We start from the raw sequence: 22,731 nt of genomic DNA on the forward strand, positions 1-22,731 counted from the left end.
CTGAATCAAATAGAAGTATATTATTAGGTGAACACCTTGGGGGAGCAATAAAAGTAAATTCCAGCAATCCTGCCTTGAGACAGCTCCACAGTCAGGAGCTTATGTCATTCTCGTCTCATCACCTAACTGCTGCCTGAAACAGAATTTAGAGATGATATCTCTCATCTCTAAGATGATTAGAGATCATCATGAGATCAGAACTGACAGTTTCATCTCCCCTGGTCACAAGCAAGTGGTCTCAGAATTTCTTTCCTCCCACCAAGGGAAGAGGCACAGTGACAGTTGTGTCTGAGAACAGAACTTGACACATTAAGTTCTAAAATATCTTCCACCCAGCAGTATCCTTCCTATGACCACTTCATCCGGGAGTAAAATTATCTTTTTAAAGGGGCAATGGAGTAGAAATGGTTTCAAATTCTCTACTGCCTTTAGCTGGTAGTTTGCAAAGTGTTCCCAACCCAGCATAGGCACTGAGCCAGGTTTACCTTCACCTCTCTTCTGCATACTGCCTGTGAATAGGGCCCTGTGCATAGAGTCCTGTTCCTTACACAGTGCCTAGAAAATAGTTGGTGAACCAGCCACCTGAGAAGGTCTCCTGAGCATTTTGTAAAACCGGGAGCAGGGAATGGCCCTACCTTGTGTTTCTAGGCAGGCTTGTTTCATGCAGACATTGCCCTCAAGAGCAAAGTGAGAGGCCTTTAACAGATGTTTACTGAATGAATTAACGGTGGTTATATATTCTGGTTTGCAGCAGGGAAACAGGGAAAGCAGGCAGTACATGGGGAAAGGGAGGCTCTTCTTAGCCCTATTTATGTCCCCTCTGCCTGTGGTCCTGCCTGCTCCAAGAAGCTGCTCAGTGTCTCTTGTTTGTTCCTGAAGGGGGCGGGGATGCTGTAGAGTCATGTTTAGCATTTAAATTCATCCAGTTTTCTCCATTTCTCCTGCTACTGTTTTATCTCCTCGCCATCATCTCCTGCCTGCCTTGCCCTTTCACACTAAAACCACAGCAAACTTTCTAAAGCGCAAGTATAACTGCCCCACATTCTTCAGGTCTTGTGCTTTAGAACTTGTACATGTACATTCCCTTGCTTAGAGTACTCTTTCCATCCCCACCCACATTTGCCTGACTGCCTGCTTCTCATCCTCATTTGTTATTATCTCCAGGAATCCTTCTCTGATCCCTGCTTGGCTGGGCTACCCACCCTGTCACCCTCCCTGAGTCTTCCAATTACATTCTTTACATCCTTCTCAGCATGTGCTTTCATGTGCTGTGTTATAATCTCCTCTCCCTCTTTCCCCTCTTACTTCCCCTGCCCTCTCCTCCTTCCCTTGCCCTCCACATTTTCTTCCCCTTCCCATCCAGTCCACCTAACCCTTTCTCTTCCCCTCCCACCTCTGCCTCCCTCTCCCTCTGTTCCTGTTGAACTATGAGCTCTATAAGGACAGAGACAGGGGTTTTATTTACTATTGTACCTCCAATGCTTAGACCAATCCCTGACACAGTAGGTGCTCAGTAAATATTTGTTTGACAAATAAATAGAAAAATCAGGAAATAAGAATTTTCTACCCTGCCAGATTCTATTGAGTTATTTATTTATTTATTTATTTGAGACGGAGTCTCGCTCTATTGCCCAGGCTGGAGTGCAGTGGCGCGATCTCGGCTCACTACAAGCTCCACCTCCTGGGTTCACGCCATTCTTCTGCCTCAGCCTCCCTAATAGCTCGGACTACAGGCGCCGCCACCATGCCCAGTTAATTTTTTTGTATGTTTAGTAGAGACAGGGTTTCACCATGTCAGCCAGGGTGGTCTTGATCTCCCGACCTCGTGATCCACCCGCCTTGGCCTCCCAAAGTGCTGGGATTACAGGCGTGAGCCACCGCGCCTGGTCAGGTTATTTTTTTAATGTAAAGATTAACAAGTAATATTTTGGTACAATTGGCCCTCTTTATCTACAGGCTCCACATCTGAGGATTCAAACAAACTTGGATCAAAAATATTCAAAAATTAAATTAAATAAAAAATAAGAATACAATCATAAAAATAATACAAATAAAAACCAATAACATAACTATATTTACATAGCATTTACATTATATTAGGTGTGATAAGTAATCTAGAGATGATTTAAAGTATACAGGAGAATGTACATAGATTACATACAAATACTATGCCATTTTATATCAGGGAATTGAGCATCCTTGGAGAGTTCTGGTACCAATCCCCCACAGATGCCGAGGGACAATTATACTCCCATTTGTCTTTGAATTAAATGGAAGAAAATTAAAGCCAATGTAAATCTCCACCTACTGTCCTTGTGCTGGCTTGTCTCCCTATTCTTCATGATCCCATGAGGCTAACAGTCTCTTTGCTTCTGGCTTCCATTGGTTTCAGCAGGAGATTGGAAGTTATAAAGAGAATGTCCTCACCCAGCCACTGATGCAATCCCTTTTACCTTGTCCTGTCATTGGGTATTTTCATTACCTGGGATAAATATTGAGATGTTAATTAAGAGTGTTTAATAATATAAAATTTGTGGACTATTGCTGCTACTTTGTTTGTGGGTGGGGGAGAGAGAGAGAGAAAGAGAGAGGGAGAGAGAAACAGAGAGAAATATGAGCTAGTTTAGAATGCCTGTCTTTGCATTTCACAAAGAGGAGAAAGGAGTATTTTTGTTTGAAAAGTAAAGTTGTTATAACAAACTCCCTTATTTTGCACATATTTTAGGAAATCTCTGATTGGAAGGAGTGATTTAAATGGAAAACATCCCAAAATAATCATTAAGGAGAATATCTCTCAACCACGAGGAATTGCTGTTCATCCAATGGCCAAGTAGGTATTTGTAAAAATAAGGCACTGCTCTGCAGAAGTCATGTGACAGTTCATGGTTGACATGCTAGTGTCCAAAACCAGAAACCAAGAAAATCCATGCAATTTGTTGAAATCTTCAGGATGAATTCCTCATGCTTTTAATGTCTTGATTTTCTATTCTTGTATAATAATTTTATTGTTAATGTGCTCTTTTAAATAAATTCAATTTCTTTTTGAAAGAAAAATGCACTGTAATTCATTAACCGACTAGACTCAAGCTCATTCATCTATTTTCTTTAAAAATTTGCATTGTTGTTTACTGAGCAGAAAAGGATATTTGGATTATATGACTTATGAATTCTATTTAGAAAAATCATAAGATATAGGTCATTCCTAGATTTTAGATGACAGAAAATTGAAATTGTGAAAGGTTAGAAAACTATGCTGTTAATTGTGAATTACGGACAAATTCTCATTTAGAGATTAGAGATTTAAGGACAATAAAGGATTTATTCCTAGTTATTAAAAAACAAAGATAAAAACCCACCCTATTTTATTTACACGGGAAATTTCACAATGATTTATGGGAGATAATATATTGATAGTAGTTGATAATTGATTTGGAGTCAGCCAAATGATTAAAACTGTGAGAATGTAACCATTTCTAAATAGGCCAATAAAAAAATATGAACCATATTGACTTCAAAAATAAATGTGCCCAGCACCTGATTTATGGAAGTTGAAATTAACTGAGTTAATAGAGTACATTGCATAAAACTGGATAACAGATAAATATGAACTTTCCTTTATGTTGTAGTATTACAAATGCGGTGAGTTTTACATATGCTTAACAGAATAGGCTAGCAAGATTTCATTGCCTTTGTGCAGTACCAAATGGTAATTCAAGAATATTTTACTCAAGCCTATTTACTCATGACTATTTGATTAGTCACTATTGCAGTTTTTAAACTAATTTCTCTTTTAATCTAATGACCTGAGCCTTAATTAAACATTTCTTTTCGAAGATGCTTTACATAGACAAGTTAATTGTTCTGCTTTTCAAAATTATTTGTCCCACATACAGTGCTATCTCTTCTTCTGTATTCCTCAGTGTGCCACTTTAATGTATCATAAAGTAATTTACATTGATATTTTCAAGATGAAAGAACAGAATAATTTCTTTCATGCAGATATTATTTGTTGTGTGCTTTCTTGATTAAAGGAGGTTATTCTGGACAGATACAGGGATTAATCCACGAATTGAAAGTTCTTCCCTCCAAGGCCTTGGCCGACTGGTTATAGCCAGCTCTGATCTAATCTGGCCCAATGGAATAACGATTGACTTCTTAACTGACAAGTTGTATTGGTGCGATGCCAAGCAGTCTGTGATTGAAATGGCCAATCTGGATGGTTCAAAACGCCGAACACTTACCCAGAACGATGTAGGTGAGGCTTTGGGATGGGTGATTTCTTCATCTTGACTGAGTGTTTTATGAGTGTTAAATACAAAATATGTTTACACATACACACACATACCACTTAGCCATATGGGTGAATATGGAATAGAGACAGACTTCTCCAGGGAATCATGAGCTACAAGGCTTACCTTAACATTGGAATACTGGGTAAAAAATAGTGTTGTATAATCATTTCTCTTTCCAAGAAGTCCCAAAATCAGAATGAAAATATTAAAATTTTCTAAACTCCTTTAGAAATAAGAACTTGGTTCAGCTGTTTTCATTTCTTATGTTTTAGAAAATGTTGTTTCACAACAGTGATATTGTAGGCACTTTTAGGTATGAATGAGTATCAGTTGGTAATATGTGCAAAGATTAATATAGTTTCCTCTCCTATTATTTTCAGATTTTACATGGGTGTCATGTGTTTTCATAAATATCTTTAAAACATTGTAGCTTATGCCAACTGTTAAAAGAAGTACAAAATGGCTATGAAATTATATAAGCAGTGGGAAATTTATTTTGACTCTGGGAATGACAAAGACAGTATTTAAACTGAGCCTTGTGGTAAATAGATGATGACAAAAGATTATAAGGCTGCAAAAATTGGTCTTTGTATGTTAGTACTGCCAGGATATGTTGACTAAACTTAAATTCTGAATTTAGTAGAGGGGCGTTGAATGTTCTTGCGCATAAAGTGTATATGTTAAGATTGGCATCTCTGGATAGCTGCTTAGGTAAAGTATAAGAGTTCGATTGGAATTTGGAGAGAAGGAAATCTGTTAGAAGCCTATAGTGGTTGTCCAGGCAACAAATGGTGATGGCCTGAGTTTGAACACTGTCATTTAAAAATGGAATGAAAGATTATGGTATTAAAAATTATTGTGGATAAAATAAGAAGATTTTGTAATAGATTGCATAGAGAAAATGAGAGCTAGGGAAGTGCTGAAGATGCTTTGGAGAGTTAGAAATTGGTTGGAAAGATGAAAAAACATGGTTTCTCTCATTTAGGAAGAAACTAACAAACTAATAATCTGTATAAGACACCTATTTTGCCTGTTCTCTTTGGCTCAAGATAAGTATAATTTAAAATTTTATGTATTTCTAAGACTCTCTAAAAGTTAAAGATATACTTCACAATAAGTGATATGCTTATATACAAGGTTAGACTTTATCATCCATTTACTTCAGGGGTATTGATTGAGACATTATAGGAATTGGAGATACAGTGGAGAGTAAAACAAATATGATATCTGTAAAGCCAAGGAATCTAGTAGAGAACACATACATTATTTTTTTAAAAAATCATTCAGGCTGGGCATGGTGGCTCACACCTGTAATCCCAGCAGTTTGGGAGCCCAGGGTGGGAGGATCACAAGAGCCCAGGAGTTCGAGTCCAGCCTGGCCAACATGGCGAAACTCTGTCTCCACTAAAAATACAAAAATTAGCTGGGCGTGGTGGTGAGCGCCTGTAATCCCTCTGCCACTCAGGAGGCTAAGATGAGAAGATCGCTTGAGCCTGGGAGGTTGAGGCTGTAGTGAGCCGTGATTGTGCAACTTCACTCCAGCCTGGGTGACACAGTGAGACCGTCTCAAAAAACAAAAAACAAAAAATACATAATCTAAATAAATGTAAAATTGTACCTTTGACATAAAAAGTTAGAAAGGAATTTGAAAATTCCTAACCAGAATGTGAAGGCACCATATTTTGAACAAAAAAGCATAGCAGATACTTTGTGAATTTATTGTGAATATATTGCTACTATATTACATGACTAATACAACTATTAAAGGCCATTATCAAATAATATTATATTAAATTGTGTAAGTAACATTCCCATCATTACAGTGCCATCTACTGGTATATATGTGGTGGCTTCCCAAATGCCAGTTCAGGATTTCTAACAGAGTGGATGTTATGTGCTCTTACCACAAAAAAGATAACTGAGGTAATGCATTTGTTAATTGGCTAGATTCAGCCGTTCCACAATGTATATATATCTTAAAACATCATGTTGTACACAATAAAAACATATAATGTTGTCTGTACATTAAAAATTTATTTTAAAAGGTTGAAGATATTCTTAATTTAAAATGCAATTGTGGCTCTTCTGTAAACAAAAAATAAGAAAGATTATGTCTAGTGTAGGGTATTTGTTTAAACACTGTAGCTATTCTAACATGTGCTTTAACATGGATTAATTCCTGAGGGCATTACGCCAAGTGAAATAAGCTAGTCACAAAAAGACATGTACTGTGCAATTCCAATTATTTGAGGTATCTGGAGTGGCCAAATTCATAGGAAAAGAAAAGAGAATGGTGGTTTCCAGGGGATGTGGGAGAGGAAATGAGAAGTTGTTTAATGAACATAGAGTTTCAGTTTCGCAAGATGAAAAAATCCTGGAGATTGGCTGTACAGCAATGTGTGAACGCACTTAACACTACTGAACTTAGAAATGGTTGAGATGTTAAGTTTTCTGTTATGCTTTTTCACCTTGATAAAAAAGACTATAGTTATGTTAAACATTCCCTTGCTGTACTTCAGGCTTTAATTTGGGACAAAGGGCCAGAGACTAAAATGAATCTTAATGACCCTGATCAACAGTGATAAGTGGAGGCGCTTTGCAACCACAAGTTATTTGAGTTTGCCACCAGTAGGGGAAGACATTTATTCGCATCTGCCAAATCCATTGCTCGTTTACAAAAAGAGTGGCCTGTGGGAATGTGGGCAGCCTTGATTAAAACATCAACTTGAGCCTCCTTATCTTTAGTCTCTAACCACTTGGGATAGTACGTTAAAACATTCCCTTGCATATTTAATACTTGCATGCCTTCTCAGAGCAGTTCCAGTGGCACAGAGAGGTAGGTTTGGTGGAGGTGGGCTCAGAAGGATGCCCACTTACTGTCAGTAGGAGGCATGAAAATGGAGGCAGTAGATAATAAATGACTCTTTCAAAAACTTGGCTAAAAAGGGAAGGAAAGAGACAAAGAGCAGCCAGAGGGGTCACAGGGATGAGGAAATGAAGATGGGAGAGAGGATATTAGTAGACAGGGAACGAAGCTAGTGGAATGAAGAGAGGGAAGATGTTAGAGAAAGGGGTGGTTGTTGATGGATCCAGGCCCTAGAGAAAGCAGGAAGAGTGACATCAGGGACACACGTCAATATTAAATAAGGAGAGAGGAGAAAGAAGGTGGGGGACGAATGCAGGCAAATGTGTTGGTGATGATGGGAATGTGGGGAGACTCTCATACAATTACCTCAAATTTTGAAAAATCCTTACAACAACCTGTGAATTTGATCTACGGCATATCACTGCTGTTCAAAAGAGTAGGAACCTAAGGCAAAGAGTGATAAGATATGTTACTCGAGTTTAGTCTATATATAGTGACAGATGTACTAAACAGGGAAAATTCCACCTTTGCCTCCTTCATGGTGCTGGGAAGACAATCAACCCACATTCTCCCACTCTGCAAATGTTGGGTGATAATGGGCCTTGCTGGGACCTCATGCCACTATGCTCCCATTCTAAGGTGACGTTCCCTCCTCATGTGGGCTCTTCTTGAGTCAGGTGTGTAAGTTGGTGGCTTGATTATAACTTGCTGAGTAGCTAAATAGTTGATTTAGTGTAGGAATGTCATGTACATTTCAAGCCTGGTCCTTTCATAAATAGTCATTGCAAAGACAAAGAAGGTGTATTGAACACATTTGAATTGTTTCCAGGTCACCCATTTGCTATAGCCGTGTTTGAGGATTATGTGTGGTTCTCAGATTGGGCTATGCCATCAGTAATAAGAGTAAACAAGAAGACTGGCAAAGATAGAGTACGTCTCCAAGGCAGCATGCTGAAGCCCTCCTCACTGGTTGTGGTTCATCCATTGGCAAAACCAGGTACATACTGGAGATGTTACACAGTCTTTTCTTGGCTGGAATCTGCAACTATTTTAATTGTTTGATGTCACGCAGTTGGGGTGGGGGTGGAGGGGATTTTGTAATTTTCACTGACTGTGTAGGTGTTAAGATTTTCTAAGATTTAGGTTTGTTTAAGACAATCTGGTAGTTTGGTAATTGGGGCTTTATCTCTCCAATTTCATTTCTTTTCTTGAACAACTTTTACTTACCTGCTACATTTCAAAGAGCCTTGGGTTAAGGCAGGCAATTTAGACAACGGCAGTGGAAGCTTCTGTCAAAACTTGGACCTTTCCGTACCCCTGAGGAGTGAGCAAATGGAAAAAGCATTTCACATTTTATAGTAGCTCTTCTTTCTGAACTGCTCTTCATCAGTTTGACGAGATGATGAGTTAGGAAATAAGAATCACATTTGACTAAAGAGCTTCTTGAACAAAAGTACTGGCTCTACTCAGTACTAATAAGGTAATAACATTCTGGGCTTATCTTAGAATCCTTGGCTCCTTGGGGGAACTCTTCTGAAATAGCTGTTGATAAACCCTCTGTTTAGATACACTACGTTTCTCTCCCTAAAAGCTGTAGCTCCCTAAAAGCAAGCTGTAGACTTGCATTAATGGCATCCTTTTCATCTTCAAACCTACCTGCAAATTTGCCTCTTTTCTCTACTAGGAGCAGATCCCTGCTTATATCAAAACGGAGGCTGTGAACATATTTGCAAAGAGAGGCTTGGAACTGCTTGGTGTTTGTGTCGTGAAGGTTTTATGAAAGCCTCAGATGGGAAAACGTGTCTGGCTCTGGACGGTCATCAGCTGTTGGCAGGTAATATAATAAACTATGTAGCGAATTACCTAACCTTGGCTGAGAAATACAGCTGTACATCAATCCCTATGCTTTTGCTGATTTTTGAATATTTTGGATGTTAAAAGCTCTCCTGTTTTTAGGAATGTTAAGAATTTGTTTATTTGTTCTCTTCTGCTGAGTTTTGAGTTCCTTATTATAGGCAAAATTTAATTGACCTCTAATGGTAAAAGTCTTAAGCTCCAGGCCCTCCACCTCCCCATTTATAGTGGAGTGAGTCCCAGGCTTGGAAATAAATGTCAAAGTGTTATCACCTCACAAAAATGTTCAGAGATATTTTGTTTAGAAGTTTTATGTCCTCAATTTTAGAGGTAGTATATGATCTCTTACCACATGACAAGTCTTAATAAGAAAATCAAAGTCCTTTATAAAAAATAACTTTAGGGTGTTAAACAAATGTGGGAAATCCAGCCTGAGAAGATGTACTTTTTTACAAACTAGATATGACTTTGAGGAAGAGGAAGAGTAAACCAAGTGTGAGGTATAACCAGTAGTACTGATTTGTCTTCCTTGTATGTGCACCCAAACAATCTGGGCATCTGTGGATTCACCCCTTGATATCTTTCCACCAGAAATATACTAAAGATAATTTACATTTTATTAAATTTTTTAAAAATTTATATTTAATCCAGTAGGCATGGTGTAAATATAAGTAAAGTGACAGACTGACGAAAAATAAACGAATCTAGCCATGGACCAGAATTGGATACTTTGGATTTTCAGAACTTTCTATTAATTGTTGCCTTAGATCAACAGTTTTCAAACCTCTTGGTTTCAGGACCCCTGTACACTCTTAAAAATTATTGAGAACCTCAAAGAGTTTTTATGTATATCTATCAATATTTATGATATGAAAATTTACAACATGATTTGAGAAATATCTATTGATGTTACAATAAATTTATTATCTATTAATATACATTTTATAAAAATAACTGAAGTAAGTTTATTTTTCAAAGCAAAAAATATATAGTGAGAAGAGCAACATTCTTTTACATTGATATCTTGAATGTCTGTCTTAGTAGAGGACAGCTGGATTCTCATATCTACATCTATGTTAAATCTGTTATCATGTGTTGTCTTGCTTGAAGTCTGTGAACAAAGTCTGGCCTCACGCAGACATAGAGTTGGAAGAGGGCTATTATGATAGCCCTTTTAGGTGCCTTTTTTGGATATTATTCTTTTGATACTATGCTTAAACTGGACAGACAGTAGCTTCCTAAAGCTTAGTTGCAATTTGGTATCTGACATTGGCAACAATTATTGCCAGCTGTGTTCCTCGAGGTGATAGGCTCATTTCATTCATTTTTAAGGAAAAGTGAATGTTTGCTACATACCCAAGTCTTAAAAGCACAGTTTTCCTGTGCTATTAAGCCATTTTTTTTCAAGTAAAATAACGTGCAATGAAAAAAAGAGGTTAGTTTCAGCTCACAGTTCAAAAATTACTTATGTTTTTCCTCTAGTTAACCATCATAACTTTAGTATGCATTGAAATAATTTATATGTATTTCTTATTTTATTACAGAGTGTTAAAAAGCTGTGTAGTCAATGGTCAAGTGTTTTAAAAATTAATAATTCTTATTGATTCACAACAATCTTCTTGTGAAACTGCATTTTATTTTTATTTTTTGAGACAGGGTCTCCCGCTGTTGCCCAGGCTGGAGTACAGTGGCATGATCATGGCTCACTGCAGCCTTGGCCCCATCCGGGCTCAAGTAGCTGGGACCCCACCTTAGCTTCCTAGTAGCTGGGACCATAGGCATGCACAACCATGCCTGGCTAATTTGTTTTTATTTTTATTTAATTTATTTAAATTATTAAATTATTATTTATTTAAATTATTAAATTATTATTTATTTAAATTATTAATTTATTTTTATATTTTGTAGAGACAAGGTCATGCTCTGTTGCCTAGGCTGGTCTTGAACTTCTGGCCTCAAGTGGTCTTCCCACCTCGGCCTCCCAAAGTGCTGGGATTACAGGTGTAAGCTACCCTGCCCAGCCAATTCTTTTTTATTTTTATTTTTTGAGACAAGGTCTTGCTCTGTCACCCAGGCTGGAGTGCAATGGCATGATCTCAGCTCACTGCAACCTCTGCCTCTAGGGTTCAAGAGATTCTCCTGCCTCAGCCTCCCGAGTAGCCGGGATTACAGGCATGTGCCATCATGCCCAGCTAATTTTTGTATTTTTAGTAGAGACAGGGTTTCACCATGTTGGTCAGGCTGGTCTCAAACTCTTGGCCTCATGTGATCCACCCGCCTTGGCCTCCCAAAGTGCTGGGATTACAGGCATGAGCTACTGTGCCCAGCATTTTTTCTTTTCTTTTTCTTTTCCTTTCTTTCTTTCTTTCTTTCTTTTTTTTAAAATATGAGTGTGTGGCAGTGAAGAGCTCAGCTACTGGTAGATTTTGCTGTCATTTCCTTTTTTTATACTAAGACACCAGCTGTTACCCACACTCCTTTTGCCATATCAGTACAAATGTGAACATGGTGGGAAAAGGCAAGTAACTTTATAGTATTATTATGAAAAGAATTATGACTTTAGGGATGCTCTGAAGGATGATCCCAGGGTTCTGTGGATCACAGTTTAGAAAACTGCTGTCTTACAGAATCCATTTCTTCCATTCTGAGAGTGGGGAGTGCATGAATCTTATGCCTGTATTAAATCATGATGTTTTTATGTCCTTTCATATTATAAGATGTAGGTAAAATCAGGCTAAAATAAGCATGAAAGCGGCATAAAGGAGAAAGAATGTGTATGGAAGACAAGTTGGGGAGATCATCTATTTTGTCCTTAATAACGGTGGGCTGTGATTATGAGCTGATTAAGGGCCTAAGGATTTTGGTATTTTACTCTTGTTTTTTGCCAGTACCTGAAACAGTCCTATCTTTCTTCCCTACTGGTTCCTTATCCCCTAAATCATTAAGTGCTCAGTGAAAATAAGAGGGTGTGGGATAGCAGGGTGAGGTTTACTAAGTTACCAAGACCCTGATAGTGTTTCTGAATCCTCTTACTGTAAGAATGAGTCTGAATTCACAACCAATGAATAGTCATGAACATAAATGAAATCAAACTTTTTTTTGAAACAGAAAAGCTAAATTTAATTGCATCCATTGACCTTCAATAGGTGGTGAAGTTGATCTAAAGAACCAGGTAACACCATTGGACACCTTATCGAAGACTAGAGTGTCAGAAGATAACATTACAGAATCTCAACACATGCTAGTGGCTGAAATCACGGTGTCAGGTATGAATAACCAGTTCTCCAATATAGCTTTGGTTCCAACAGTTTTCATCCTACCAATGAGAAATTTTGAATTACCTTTCTAACTTAATATTGGCTAAGTTCTACACAAGGCTAATGAAGCAAACCTCGGACTCCCTAAGTCTGTGTCTTCTGAATGATGTGCCTGAGAAAGATGGCTGCATATTAGTGTGGACATAAACAGGACACCTTGAGAGTCTTTGGATGAGAGTCTTTGTTCTGTGAAGAAACAAAGTAACTTGGAAATAAAAGTAAAACATGGGACAACATATTTGAATGTATTTCCATCCACCCCTGATATTTTTGGTATTGGGTCCACCTTGCTGTTTTCCCATTAGCTTGAAAAGTTGATAGTAATTGATAAGCCAATATAGGTTGAGCACTTCAGTTGCTGCAGAAAGTCCACAAACAGCAAGTGTTGGAATCCTTTTCTTCTGTGTTGCACATTTGTCACTAAAATGCCAAATCATGTGTTCAGTATGTAACAACTTTAGGGAACCTAAGTCTTTCTTGTTCCATATTCACTCAGGAGGTCAGTGGTTTTCCAGTTGGGTTCAGCTCAGCCATAGAGCTTCTGCAAACCCCATCCTTTCACTTTAGGTCACTGCCCTTCAAGCAGTGCAATTTGACTTTGAAATATTTTATTTGTTTGTGTTACTAAGTAACACTTTATTTTAACAAGACGTATGTGGCAAAAAAAAAAAGGTTTCAAAACTCCACATTAGGACATTTAAGGAGATGCTTTACCCAACTTTCGTGGTCTGCAAACTACTTTGTTGATGTACATGGCTCTGGGTACTTCTTACCTCACCTTATCAGTGTGATTTTTTTTATAAGATATAAATAAGGAGGTTCATAATTTTAATAATAACAATAACTAACATTTGCAGAGAATGTTAGATTATATATTTCATCATCCCTCTGTATCCATAGGGGATTGATTCCAGGATCCCCGAGTATATCAAAATCTGCACATATGCAAGTCACAGTCACCCATGGAACCCAGGTATTCAAAACATCAGGCATCCATGCAGGCAGGTTTCACATCTCACCAATAATACTGATCTGTGTTCAGTTGAAAAACATCCAGGTATAAGTGGACCTGTGCAGTTCGAACCCGTATTGTTCAAGGGTCAACTGTAATCTCTAATTTCCTCATTACAAATCAGTTCACAGATGTGAAAGCTGAGAAACTAAGATCTATTAAGTTAGTGACTTGACCAAAGGTTTTTGAAAATTATGACCAAATAATTAATTCATGTGAAAATAAGACGCTCTGGAAAACTTTGTTAACATTAGGAATATTGTGTGTTCAGCAACTTATTTGGCGTACACTGTGCTAAGTGCTGGGGATACCAAGATGAGCTAAATATCATCCTATCCTCAAGGCCACAGTTTGTTGTGGAGACAACCAGCATGATAGAATAAAATACTTTACACCAATGTTAGGGATACAGAGAACCTTTGCAAAGTCACCAGGAATCCCTAAAGGTTCATAGAGCATATTTTGAAAGACTCATGGTTGAGGCACTGAAAGACTAAATAACAGATAGGTGGGAATGGGGGAGTGATTAAGTGATCAAGGATTTGTGAATTTGGCTTAATACCTGGAGCCTAGTGCAGAATAGAGGGGACTGATTGTCCTGGTGAAAAACCCCTCATCTTTCCGTACCTGGATTGTGTTCTGTGTTGTACTAGCTTGTGAAGCCTTACTTACACCTAAGTCAGGCTCGGGGGTCTAATTTCTGTTTCAGAGTGAGATTTCACATCAACAAAGTATCTATGGCTAAAAGACAATGTGAAAACTCCACATTAGGATTTTAGAGTATAATCTAAAATTCTTCACGTGGCTTGTTGGGCCCTGTATGAAACAACCTTTAGACACCTCCCCAGACTCAACAAGGGCTCACCAGCCCTTTTACCCTTGGCTTTCTGTGGCCTGCTTCCCTCACCCTGGCCTTGTTTCTAACAGACACAGACACGTGCGCTAGTTGTTTTCTCAGCCCATGGTGTGCTTCTTAGCCCTTCAAAGTCCTGTGTGTCCTTCCGCCCACTGGCTCACAAAGCCTTTCCTAGTTCCTGACTGGGCGACGGCTGCCTATTGCAGCTCTCTTGGAACCTCAGTTCTGCCCCTTGGTCATACTCATTACACTTGTACTTCAATAACTAAATATACAAAACAGCAAACAGCAGAGCCCTTGTCAGTAGCAGAGCCCTATTCTTCACCACCATATTTTTGGCTCTCAGGAAGGCCCAATACGTAGTAGGTACTTTTGAATGAATTATATTAGAGGTTTTTTTTTGTTTTTTGTTTGTTTGTTTTGTTTTTTAAGACAGGAGTCTCGCTCTGTCGCCCAGGCCGGAGTGCAATGGCACGATCTTGGCTCACTGCAAGCTCCGCCTCCCGGGTTCACGCCATTCTCCTGCCTCAGCCTCCCGAGTAGCTGGGACTACAGGCGCCCACCACCTCGCCCGGCTAATTTTTTTTTATTTTTAGTAGAGACGGGGTTTCACCGTGTTAGCCAGGATGTTCTCGATCTCCTGACCTCGTGATCTGCCGGATGGTCTCGATCTCCTGACCTAGTGGTCCGCCGGCCTCGGCCTCCCAAAGTGCTGGGATTAAGGGCGTGAGCCACTGCGCCCGGCCGAATTATATTAGTTTTATTAACAGGACCTGGAGTCTCTTCTAGTGTGATAAAGGTTAATTCTTATTTAAATTATCACAATATCTTTCTTTGTCATCCTTATTTAAATATGTATCAAAGAGTGTTTGATCAAATATTTGATCAGATATCTTGATCAAAGGGTTTTTTTTAAGGTCACTTTTTATTCTAGTCCTTAGAACCATCATGAAAAATAGACCTGGCAGAAATTGTCACTGCTGTTCTAGAGAGGAGGAATGTGAGCACAGGTATTTATTTATTCCAGAGCTCCTTTGTGGCAACAACAGCAACAACAACAACAGCTTTGGCTGTAGCCCATCCCTCCAACAACTGCATAACTATTGCTTTTCATTACACACAGCTGCCTTGGATTTACATGTTACCAAATAAATCCTGAATCATATTCTAATTTAAGATAATTCTGCAAGTGATTTAAAACGTCTTGGGTAGTAATCGGATACTGTCCACTCTACACTCTGAGCAGCCTTGTGATTTGGGAGCTAGTCTTCCAAATAAATGCTGAATTAAATGGATAATTGATTTGGTCTGAACTTATCCGTCTCTAAGAGTCGTGAGTGACAGGAGATGACCAAGCAAGCATGAAAGGCATCTGCTCCCACAAGAGAAATCTCGCTCAAGTAGCTAAGCAAATCAAATGCCATTACCCAATGCCTGCATTCACATGCCACCTGAATCCTACTTAGATCATTTGACTTTCTTTAATTTATCAGCAAGTTCGGAGGGCTTTTTAAGAAATCTCTTCTGTACTCAGATGAGCAAGCTTACCAATGAATAGACAGATGATAATTTATACCCTACTGTGGTCTGTCAGATTCCCCTGACTCCAAAAAGGTAGGGCGGGGTGGCATTTGGAGAATGATTACATACATAAGTAAAGCAAAGAAAAAAAAGCTTGCTCACGTTCATGGCTCAACAGGTAACTCTGTCCCCCGGGGCACTTGCATTTCAATGGAGTATGAAATGAAATGATCCATTTACTGCACTTAACTTGTATGGTTCATGACTTTGTAAAAGTGCCTTGAGGTGTGCAAGTCACTACATAAATCTTGATAATAAACACACATTGTGACATACATATTCTCTTATATATGATATTAGTAAATTGGCAGTAAATCTTTTTATGATTGAATTTCTTTGCCATGTTGGTGCATAGATCTACTTGCTAATTATTAGTCTGTGTGTCTTTGGGGAATAAGAATAGATTGACTCCTTTTGTTGTCCAAGTGGTTGGGAAGTTTTTAAATAAGCAACAGGCCTTTCAAATTTGAGTCTATTTGCTTCTAGCAATTTTATAATTTGCATTGCAAATGCTTTTAAAAATTATAAATAAGTTCATATAGGGTTCCTTGAACATCAGATAGTGCTTTAAGACTAAAGTTCTTTGAGAGCACATAAACAGAAACATGGCTATGGGACTATGCATCTCATTGTTGTTGTTGTCGTTGTTGTTTTTGACAGTGTCTCACTTTGTCACCCAGGCTGGAGAGAAGTGGCACCATCTTGGCTCACTGCAGCCTCAGTCTCCTGATCCTCCTACCTCAGCCCCCAAGTAGCTGGGACTATAGGCACACACCACCATGTTTTTAGTAGAGACAGGGTTTCGCCATATTGCCCAGACTGGTCTCAAACTCCTGGGCTCAAGTAATCCACCCTTGGCCTCCCAAAGTGCTGGGATTACAAGCATGAACCACTGCACCCAGCCAGCTATGGATCTTTTAAAGTAGATGTAGTTTATAGGTCAGCTAAGTGTTTCTATTTGGAGATTAACCTCTCCCAGAACTTTGGAAAGGAAATGGTGGACTGTTCTGCAGAACCAGAACATTAAAGTCCATTTTCTTCTCTGTCTGGAAATAACTGCACGGGATTCTTGCTATTTGCAGATCAATATGACTGTGCTCCTGTGGGATGCAGCACGTATGCTCGGTGTGTTTCAGAGGGAAAGGATGTCACGTGTCAGTGTTTGAAAGGATTTGCTGGGGATGGAATACTATGTTCTGGTAAGAGCAAAGGGCAAATACACATATTTGGACAATAGTGAACCAGAAACATTCTTTCTGCTCTTTCTGACTCAAAAGCTCCAGGAGGATTTATGTAATCAGCAGGTTTGAATAAGTTATTTGATGTTAGCTAAAAAAAATAAATTGATGACATGCCTAGAAAATGAGACCTATAAACATATTTATACAAATGTAAACATACAACATTGAGTTTATAGTACAATTTTATGATTATGCAATATATGCAGTTGACATTAAGGGGAAGAATTTATAATTAGCTTCAGAAGCATGAATTTGAGTTGAAGTCAAGTTTATGACTTCACCAATTCCAATGAAAGCACAACTGTTGTTTTTGCCCCGGAAGCTTAGGTCATAAGTTTTAATCAAATGAATAGATTAATGGATAGGTTCCTCTTTCATATTAATAGCCTCAAAATTAAAATTTAGTGACTGCTGGAAAGATCTCAGTCCTTACGGTCTGAAACTCTGGCAGAAAGTGATTTGTTTACATATTTGCCTAATCGGATAGGTGGGAACTCTGTAAAGACTGATTCAGCAGTAACTTGTGAACTTTATGTCCAAGATGCAGGGCGTGCATGATGTTGGCAAACAGCACCTGTAAAGGACTGAATAAGAATTGAATATACGATTATGCTTATTCTTTCCAACTAGTCCCATTTATATCAGGATTGCCTAAATATTGTACTAGTTCCTAATTTTGCCCACAGATATAGATGAATGTGAGATGGGTGTCCCAGTGTGCCCCCCTGCCTCCTCCAAGTGCATCAACACCGAAGGCGGCTATGTCTGCCAGTGCTCAGAAGGCTACCGAGGAGATGGGATTCACTGTCTTGGTAAGAGGACGCATGTGCCAAGGGAGGAGGGCAGAGGCAGGCCTCAGAAATCAGGAAACAGTGTGGGTGCAGTGAGCAGAGAGAAGACAGGATATAATTGGGGTGACACACATGTCAAGATTTAAAGAGTTGTGCGACTGCTGAAACTGACATATTTCCATTCTTGGTGAACAGTCAAGTTTGTGCCCTTGTGTTATGACTGCTCCGGTCATCTTCAAGCCCCTTTGGAGGCTGCTTACTCCTCTGCCTTTGTAATTCTTTCTGGGGTTTGAGTGACACCAGTGTCTCACCAATACTTCCCACCTTGAGCCATCATGTGGGGAGCTGGACAGCATTTACTTGTCAGTGAATATGGTAAGAGAAATGTGGTGAACTGCAGAGGTGATGACAGTTTGTTGGAAGTCACTGCTGTGTGTGTAAAGAAAAGGAGGTGTGGCTTGTCAAAGGGCTCCTCTCGCACTTCTTGGTAAGTTCAATAGGTGGGAGAGTCAAGCCACTGACATTGAGATACAAGTAAAGAATGATTCAACCCTCTTTCATAATCCCCGTCCTATGGCAAGGTCTGGGTGTGGCACGTTGGATTGGGAGTTCGCGTCTTGGATGTCTCGTACCTTTCCAGGTGTCAGTAGCATCACATCACGTACAAGTGAAAACCTGCCTGAAGCCATCTGAAGCACGGGGAAGTGATTATCTGAAGTTTTGCAGCGCTTTAAAACTTCTCTTTCAGTATTTTCTTTCCCTCTTTCTGAAAACGTAAGAAACCGATAAGAAACTCAAATGATACTGCTTTCTCCCACTTGTTAAGGTTAAAGATGAAATATCAATAACTATCAATCTTTTGAATCTGGTTGATTTAAATCAGACCTTTATAGGATTAGTTTTGTGGAATCCACAGACATCTGTAAACACTCTTTTAAGCACATATTTGGCTGTCAGTCAGGAAAATGTCACTGCTCTAATTAAGCAGGCCCATAGATAATTTAGACAAGCAGACTTCATATTTAATTTCCTTTGAAGAGAAAGGAAGGTATCTCTTCTTGGATGTTTAAACTCGTTAGGCTCTGGTTTCTCACACTGTTACTAACTCATCTCCTTCCAGTAGCAAGCACGCAATGGGGTGTGCTCGCCCTGCCTGCGTGGTTGGCACGGAGTCCGCAGACTCCGTGGAAGCGGTGGGCTTGCTCCTCTGTTCTCTCTCCCCCAGCTCGCTCTCACTCTCTCTTCTCGCCCCATTTATATATGTAGTTATAATAGTTTGAACCTTGTCTGGCATATAAAAAGTGCTATGTAAAAAAAAGTGTTATCCTTCTTCTTATTAAGAGTAGTTGAGTTTATTGGTCAAGCATACATCGTTGTCTTTGCTTTGGAAAAGCTCTCTCTCTCAAGGTAATAGTTTATTGAAATTATAACAGAAACTCATAAAAGAGTTGGTTTGGGCCATCCAGGATAGCAATTCAATGTGTTAAATATTTATTTGGCCCCTATTAAGAGTAAGGCCACAGTACTAGAAACTGTGAGAAATATCAGGATGAGAAAGGTAGTCTTCAATTGCAAGGAACATGTAACCTAAAAGAAATATAGCTGTGATCAGTGATGAAGAAGAGTGCATATCATAAGCAAAGTAAAAACCACAATGAAAGTTCAGAACTCGGAGAAACATCTGTTTGAGGTATTGGGAAAGATTTCGGGGAGGAAGTGTCATTTTGGAAGGAGCATGGGGGATAAGTAATTTCATTTGCAGAAATGTGAAGGGATGGGAAGAGTCCAGACATGAACAGATCACATGACTGCCATTAAGGGTAGAGAGTAGCCTAGTTGAGCACTAAGTTTAGGTTATATGAGGGGAAGAACAGAAACTAAGGCTGATAAGGTAGTATATCCTGTAACAAAATATCCTAGATTGGATGGCTTAAGCAACAGAAATGTATCCTGTCATGGTTCTGGAAGTTGGAAGTCCCAGATCAAGGTGCTGGCTGATTTGGTTTTGGATGAAGGATCTCTTCCTGGGTTGCAAATGGCCACCTGCTCACTGTGTTCTCACATGGCCTTTCCTCTTTGATGTGCAGAGAGAGAGAGAGAGAGAGAGAGAGAGAGAGACAGAGACAGAGACAGAGAGGGAGAGAATGCTCTAGTTTCTCTTCCTCTTTTGTTTTCTCTTCCCCTTCTTTTAAGGACACCAATCTTACTGGATTAGGACCCCTTCCTTAGGACCCCATGTAGCCTTACTTTCCTCTTGGTAGACGCTTTCTTCAAATACAGTCACTTTGGGAGTTGGGGCTCAACATATGAATTGGAGGGGCAGGGACACATTTCAGCCTGTAACAGATGGGTTGGGTTACTTCTGTAGAAGACTAAAATCTGAGGGTTAGTTACTGAGGTTTCACTTCTCCAGTGAAACTGGCAGAGGGTCAGTCAGTCAGTGTTGTCCCAAAGTTTCTACTAACCACACTACAACTGTAAAATGAAACAGGTGAAATGAATTTTTGCAATAAAATTTTATGTATTCAAATATATCCAAAATATTAACATTTTAATATATAATCAGTATAAAAATTATTGAGATACTTAATATTCTTTTTTATTTTGGTACTAAGTCTTCAAACTCTAATGTGTGTTTTATACTCACAGCACATCTCAATATGAACTACATGCATTTCAGGTACTCAATACTCTCATATGGCAGTGGCTAGCAAGTTGGACAGCAAAGTTCTAGGCAACAGAGAGCCACTGGCAACATTTGAGTAAAGTGGTGCAATGATGGGTTTATCATCGTTGTGCTGTAGGGAGAATAATGTGGCACTGGTGTTTATGCATGGCGTGGAGGAAGCATGGGATCCAGGAATGAGTAAGGCTGTTCTTGCAGTAATGTAAAATTGAGAGGAAGAGAGGCCCTAAATGTTAGGGTGTCAGTAACTGAGAAAGAAAAAATGGTGGGTAGTCAGGAAAGAAAAGATGGTTTTTCTGATATAGTTTATACTTACATAAAAAAGCAAAACGGTTGTATTTGATATAATATGTATGCCAATGACAGGATATCTATTCAAAAAAGTTAAGTATGAATCTTTAGGATCTGAACTTCTAAATGTTTGCCTAGAGGTCGTTTACTAATCTCCAACTCTGGGAAATCTCCTTTCCTTCAAAGCAGGAAGAAAGCTTCCAGCCTCTCTCAGGATGCCTGTAATCCCAACACTCTGGGAGGCCAAGGCAGGAGGATCACTTGAGGCCAGGAGTTTGAGACATGCCTGGGCAACATAGCAAGACACTGTTCTCTACAAAAACATTAAAAAACAAACAAACAAGAACTAACCAAGCATGGTGGTGCAAGCCTGTGGTCCAAGCTACTTGGTGGGATGAGCTGGGAGAATTGCTTGACCCTGGGAGGTCAAGGCTACAATGAGCCATGATCGCACCACTGTACCTCATCCTCAGCAACCGAGTGAGAGTCTTTCAAAAAAAAAAAAAAAAACGGAAACAAAAAAGGAAAAGAACACCTGCATGGGCATGCATTGTAGGACCTACTTCATCTCTCCAACATTCGTGAAAGTCCCTTTAAACCTAAAAATGCATAGGGCTCTGAGAACATAGAGCATGACAGAAGCTGACGAAGCTCCTCTTCCAGAGGCTGTCCAACTGTAAAACCCTCTTAATTTTTCTGTACCCCATTTTTCTCTCCCCTACTCTGTCTTTTCTGACAGATATTGATGAGTGCCAACTGGGGGTGCACAGCTGTGGAGAGAATGCCAACTGCACAAATACAGAGGGCGGCTACACCTGCACGTGTGCTGGGCGCCTGTCTGAACCAGGACTGATTTGCCCTGGTAGGTTGGTGGGTGGTCTGCAGTGAAGGGGAGGGACGTGGCTCGGGGATATTCTACACCCTAATCTCTATTTGCATTAGAGATTCTAAAAATCATTCAGTTCAGTCAGGCTGCAGAGCTGACCTTCCTGATAGGACGATGTTGTGCTTGAGAATTTGAAATGGTCCAGGTTTTCTTAATTTAATAGCATCTGGAATAAATCCTTTTTTATTACTCACAATCCAATAAAGATGGGAACATGGGTGTCTCTCTTTAACTGTGCAACTAATCTCCCTATTTGTGATGTCGATTTGTGGGACTACTGGATAAATTTTGCCGGGCTAGGCAGGTGGGTGAGAATGTCTGGACTCAGCATTTTAAATCACTTTCAAGGATTTTAAAATATTACTTTAAAAAGGCAGTATTTCTTGTTCTGAATTAGAACTCCAGCTCTCTTCTCTTTCTTTTTTCAATATTCACAATGGTTGACTCCTGCTTCCTGAACCTTCTTCCCGTAACAGCGGTATCATCTCACCATCAGCACCCCAGAAGGGGAGCTGGCTTCCACTAGACCCTGGAGACCAGGATGGGCGTCTTTCCCATCACTGCCCACTTTTTGCCTGTCAGCCCTATAAGCAGAAAACATCCTAAGAAGAAAAATTATGTGCTTAGTTGGTCTCTGGTTTTTTTTTTTTTTAGCATATTATTTTTCTCAAATAATTTGCTCTTCTTAAAGGTATTGAAAACTGCTTATATTTATATAGTCAGCTGCACATGTTAACCTTTTAGGGAGCAGTGAACCATTCCATAAAAGAGACTTTACTATTATACTTTGGCATTCCCTCTGTTATGGGAACATTTTCTTCCTGTCAGAGTTGCTACAGTCTTGTCCTTGAGGACTCTTTTGAAAGTCAGTTTTTAGAAGAAAGCATTGTGAGAAAGAAATTTTTGAGACTCCATGATATTGGAGGTAATGGACTGTGCATTGATCGGTAGGTTTTAAACCATAGAGTTACCAGTTGTTCAGAGAGACCTTGAAGCTAACTGTCACTTCACATGGTTAGTGTACATTTGTGTGTGACAGATTTGTTTGTATGAGATCA

The 22,731-nt window shown here is 39.3% G+C and overlaps 1 protein-coding gene across 27 annotated transcripts in view; it reads left to right on the forward strand.

Annotated features, from left to right (window-relative positions):
• Window positions 1–22,731, forward strand: part of EGF (epidermal growth factor) — a 100,409-nt gene that overhangs the window by 60,394 nt on the left and 17,284 nt on the right. For 21 of the 27 annotated variants that reach the window (XM_005555679.4, XM_005555681.4, XM_005555687.4 and 18 more), the window contains 8 exons: window positions 2,726–2,830; window positions 4,032–4,255; window positions 7,988–8,155; window positions 8,843–8,992; window positions 12,159–12,278; window positions 16,861–16,977; window positions 17,706–17,831; window positions 21,527–21,649. In XM_005555679.4, coding sequence (XP_005555736.3) covers window positions 2,726–2,830; window positions 4,032–4,255; window positions 7,988–8,155; window positions 8,843–8,992; window positions 12,159–12,278; window positions 16,861–16,977; window positions 17,706–17,831; window positions 21,527–21,649 — 1,133 coding nt within the window. The remainder of the gene's footprint in view (window positions 1–2,725; window positions 2,831–4,031; window positions 4,256–7,987; window positions 8,156–8,842; window positions 8,993–12,158; window positions 12,279–16,860; window positions 16,978–17,705; window positions 17,832–21,526; window positions 21,650–22,731) is intronic. The other 6 variants (XM_005555686.4, XM_074040300.1, XM_074040299.1 and 3 more) reach the window with 3 other exon arrangements.

This window comes from Macaca fascicularis, chromosome 5 (assembly GCF_037993035.2).
Source record: "Macaca fascicularis isolate 582-1 chromosome 5, T2T-MFA8v1.1".
In the NCBI taxonomy this organism is placed as follows: domain Eukaryota; kingdom Metazoa; phylum Chordata; class Mammalia; order Primates; family Cercopithecidae; genus Macaca; species Macaca fascicularis.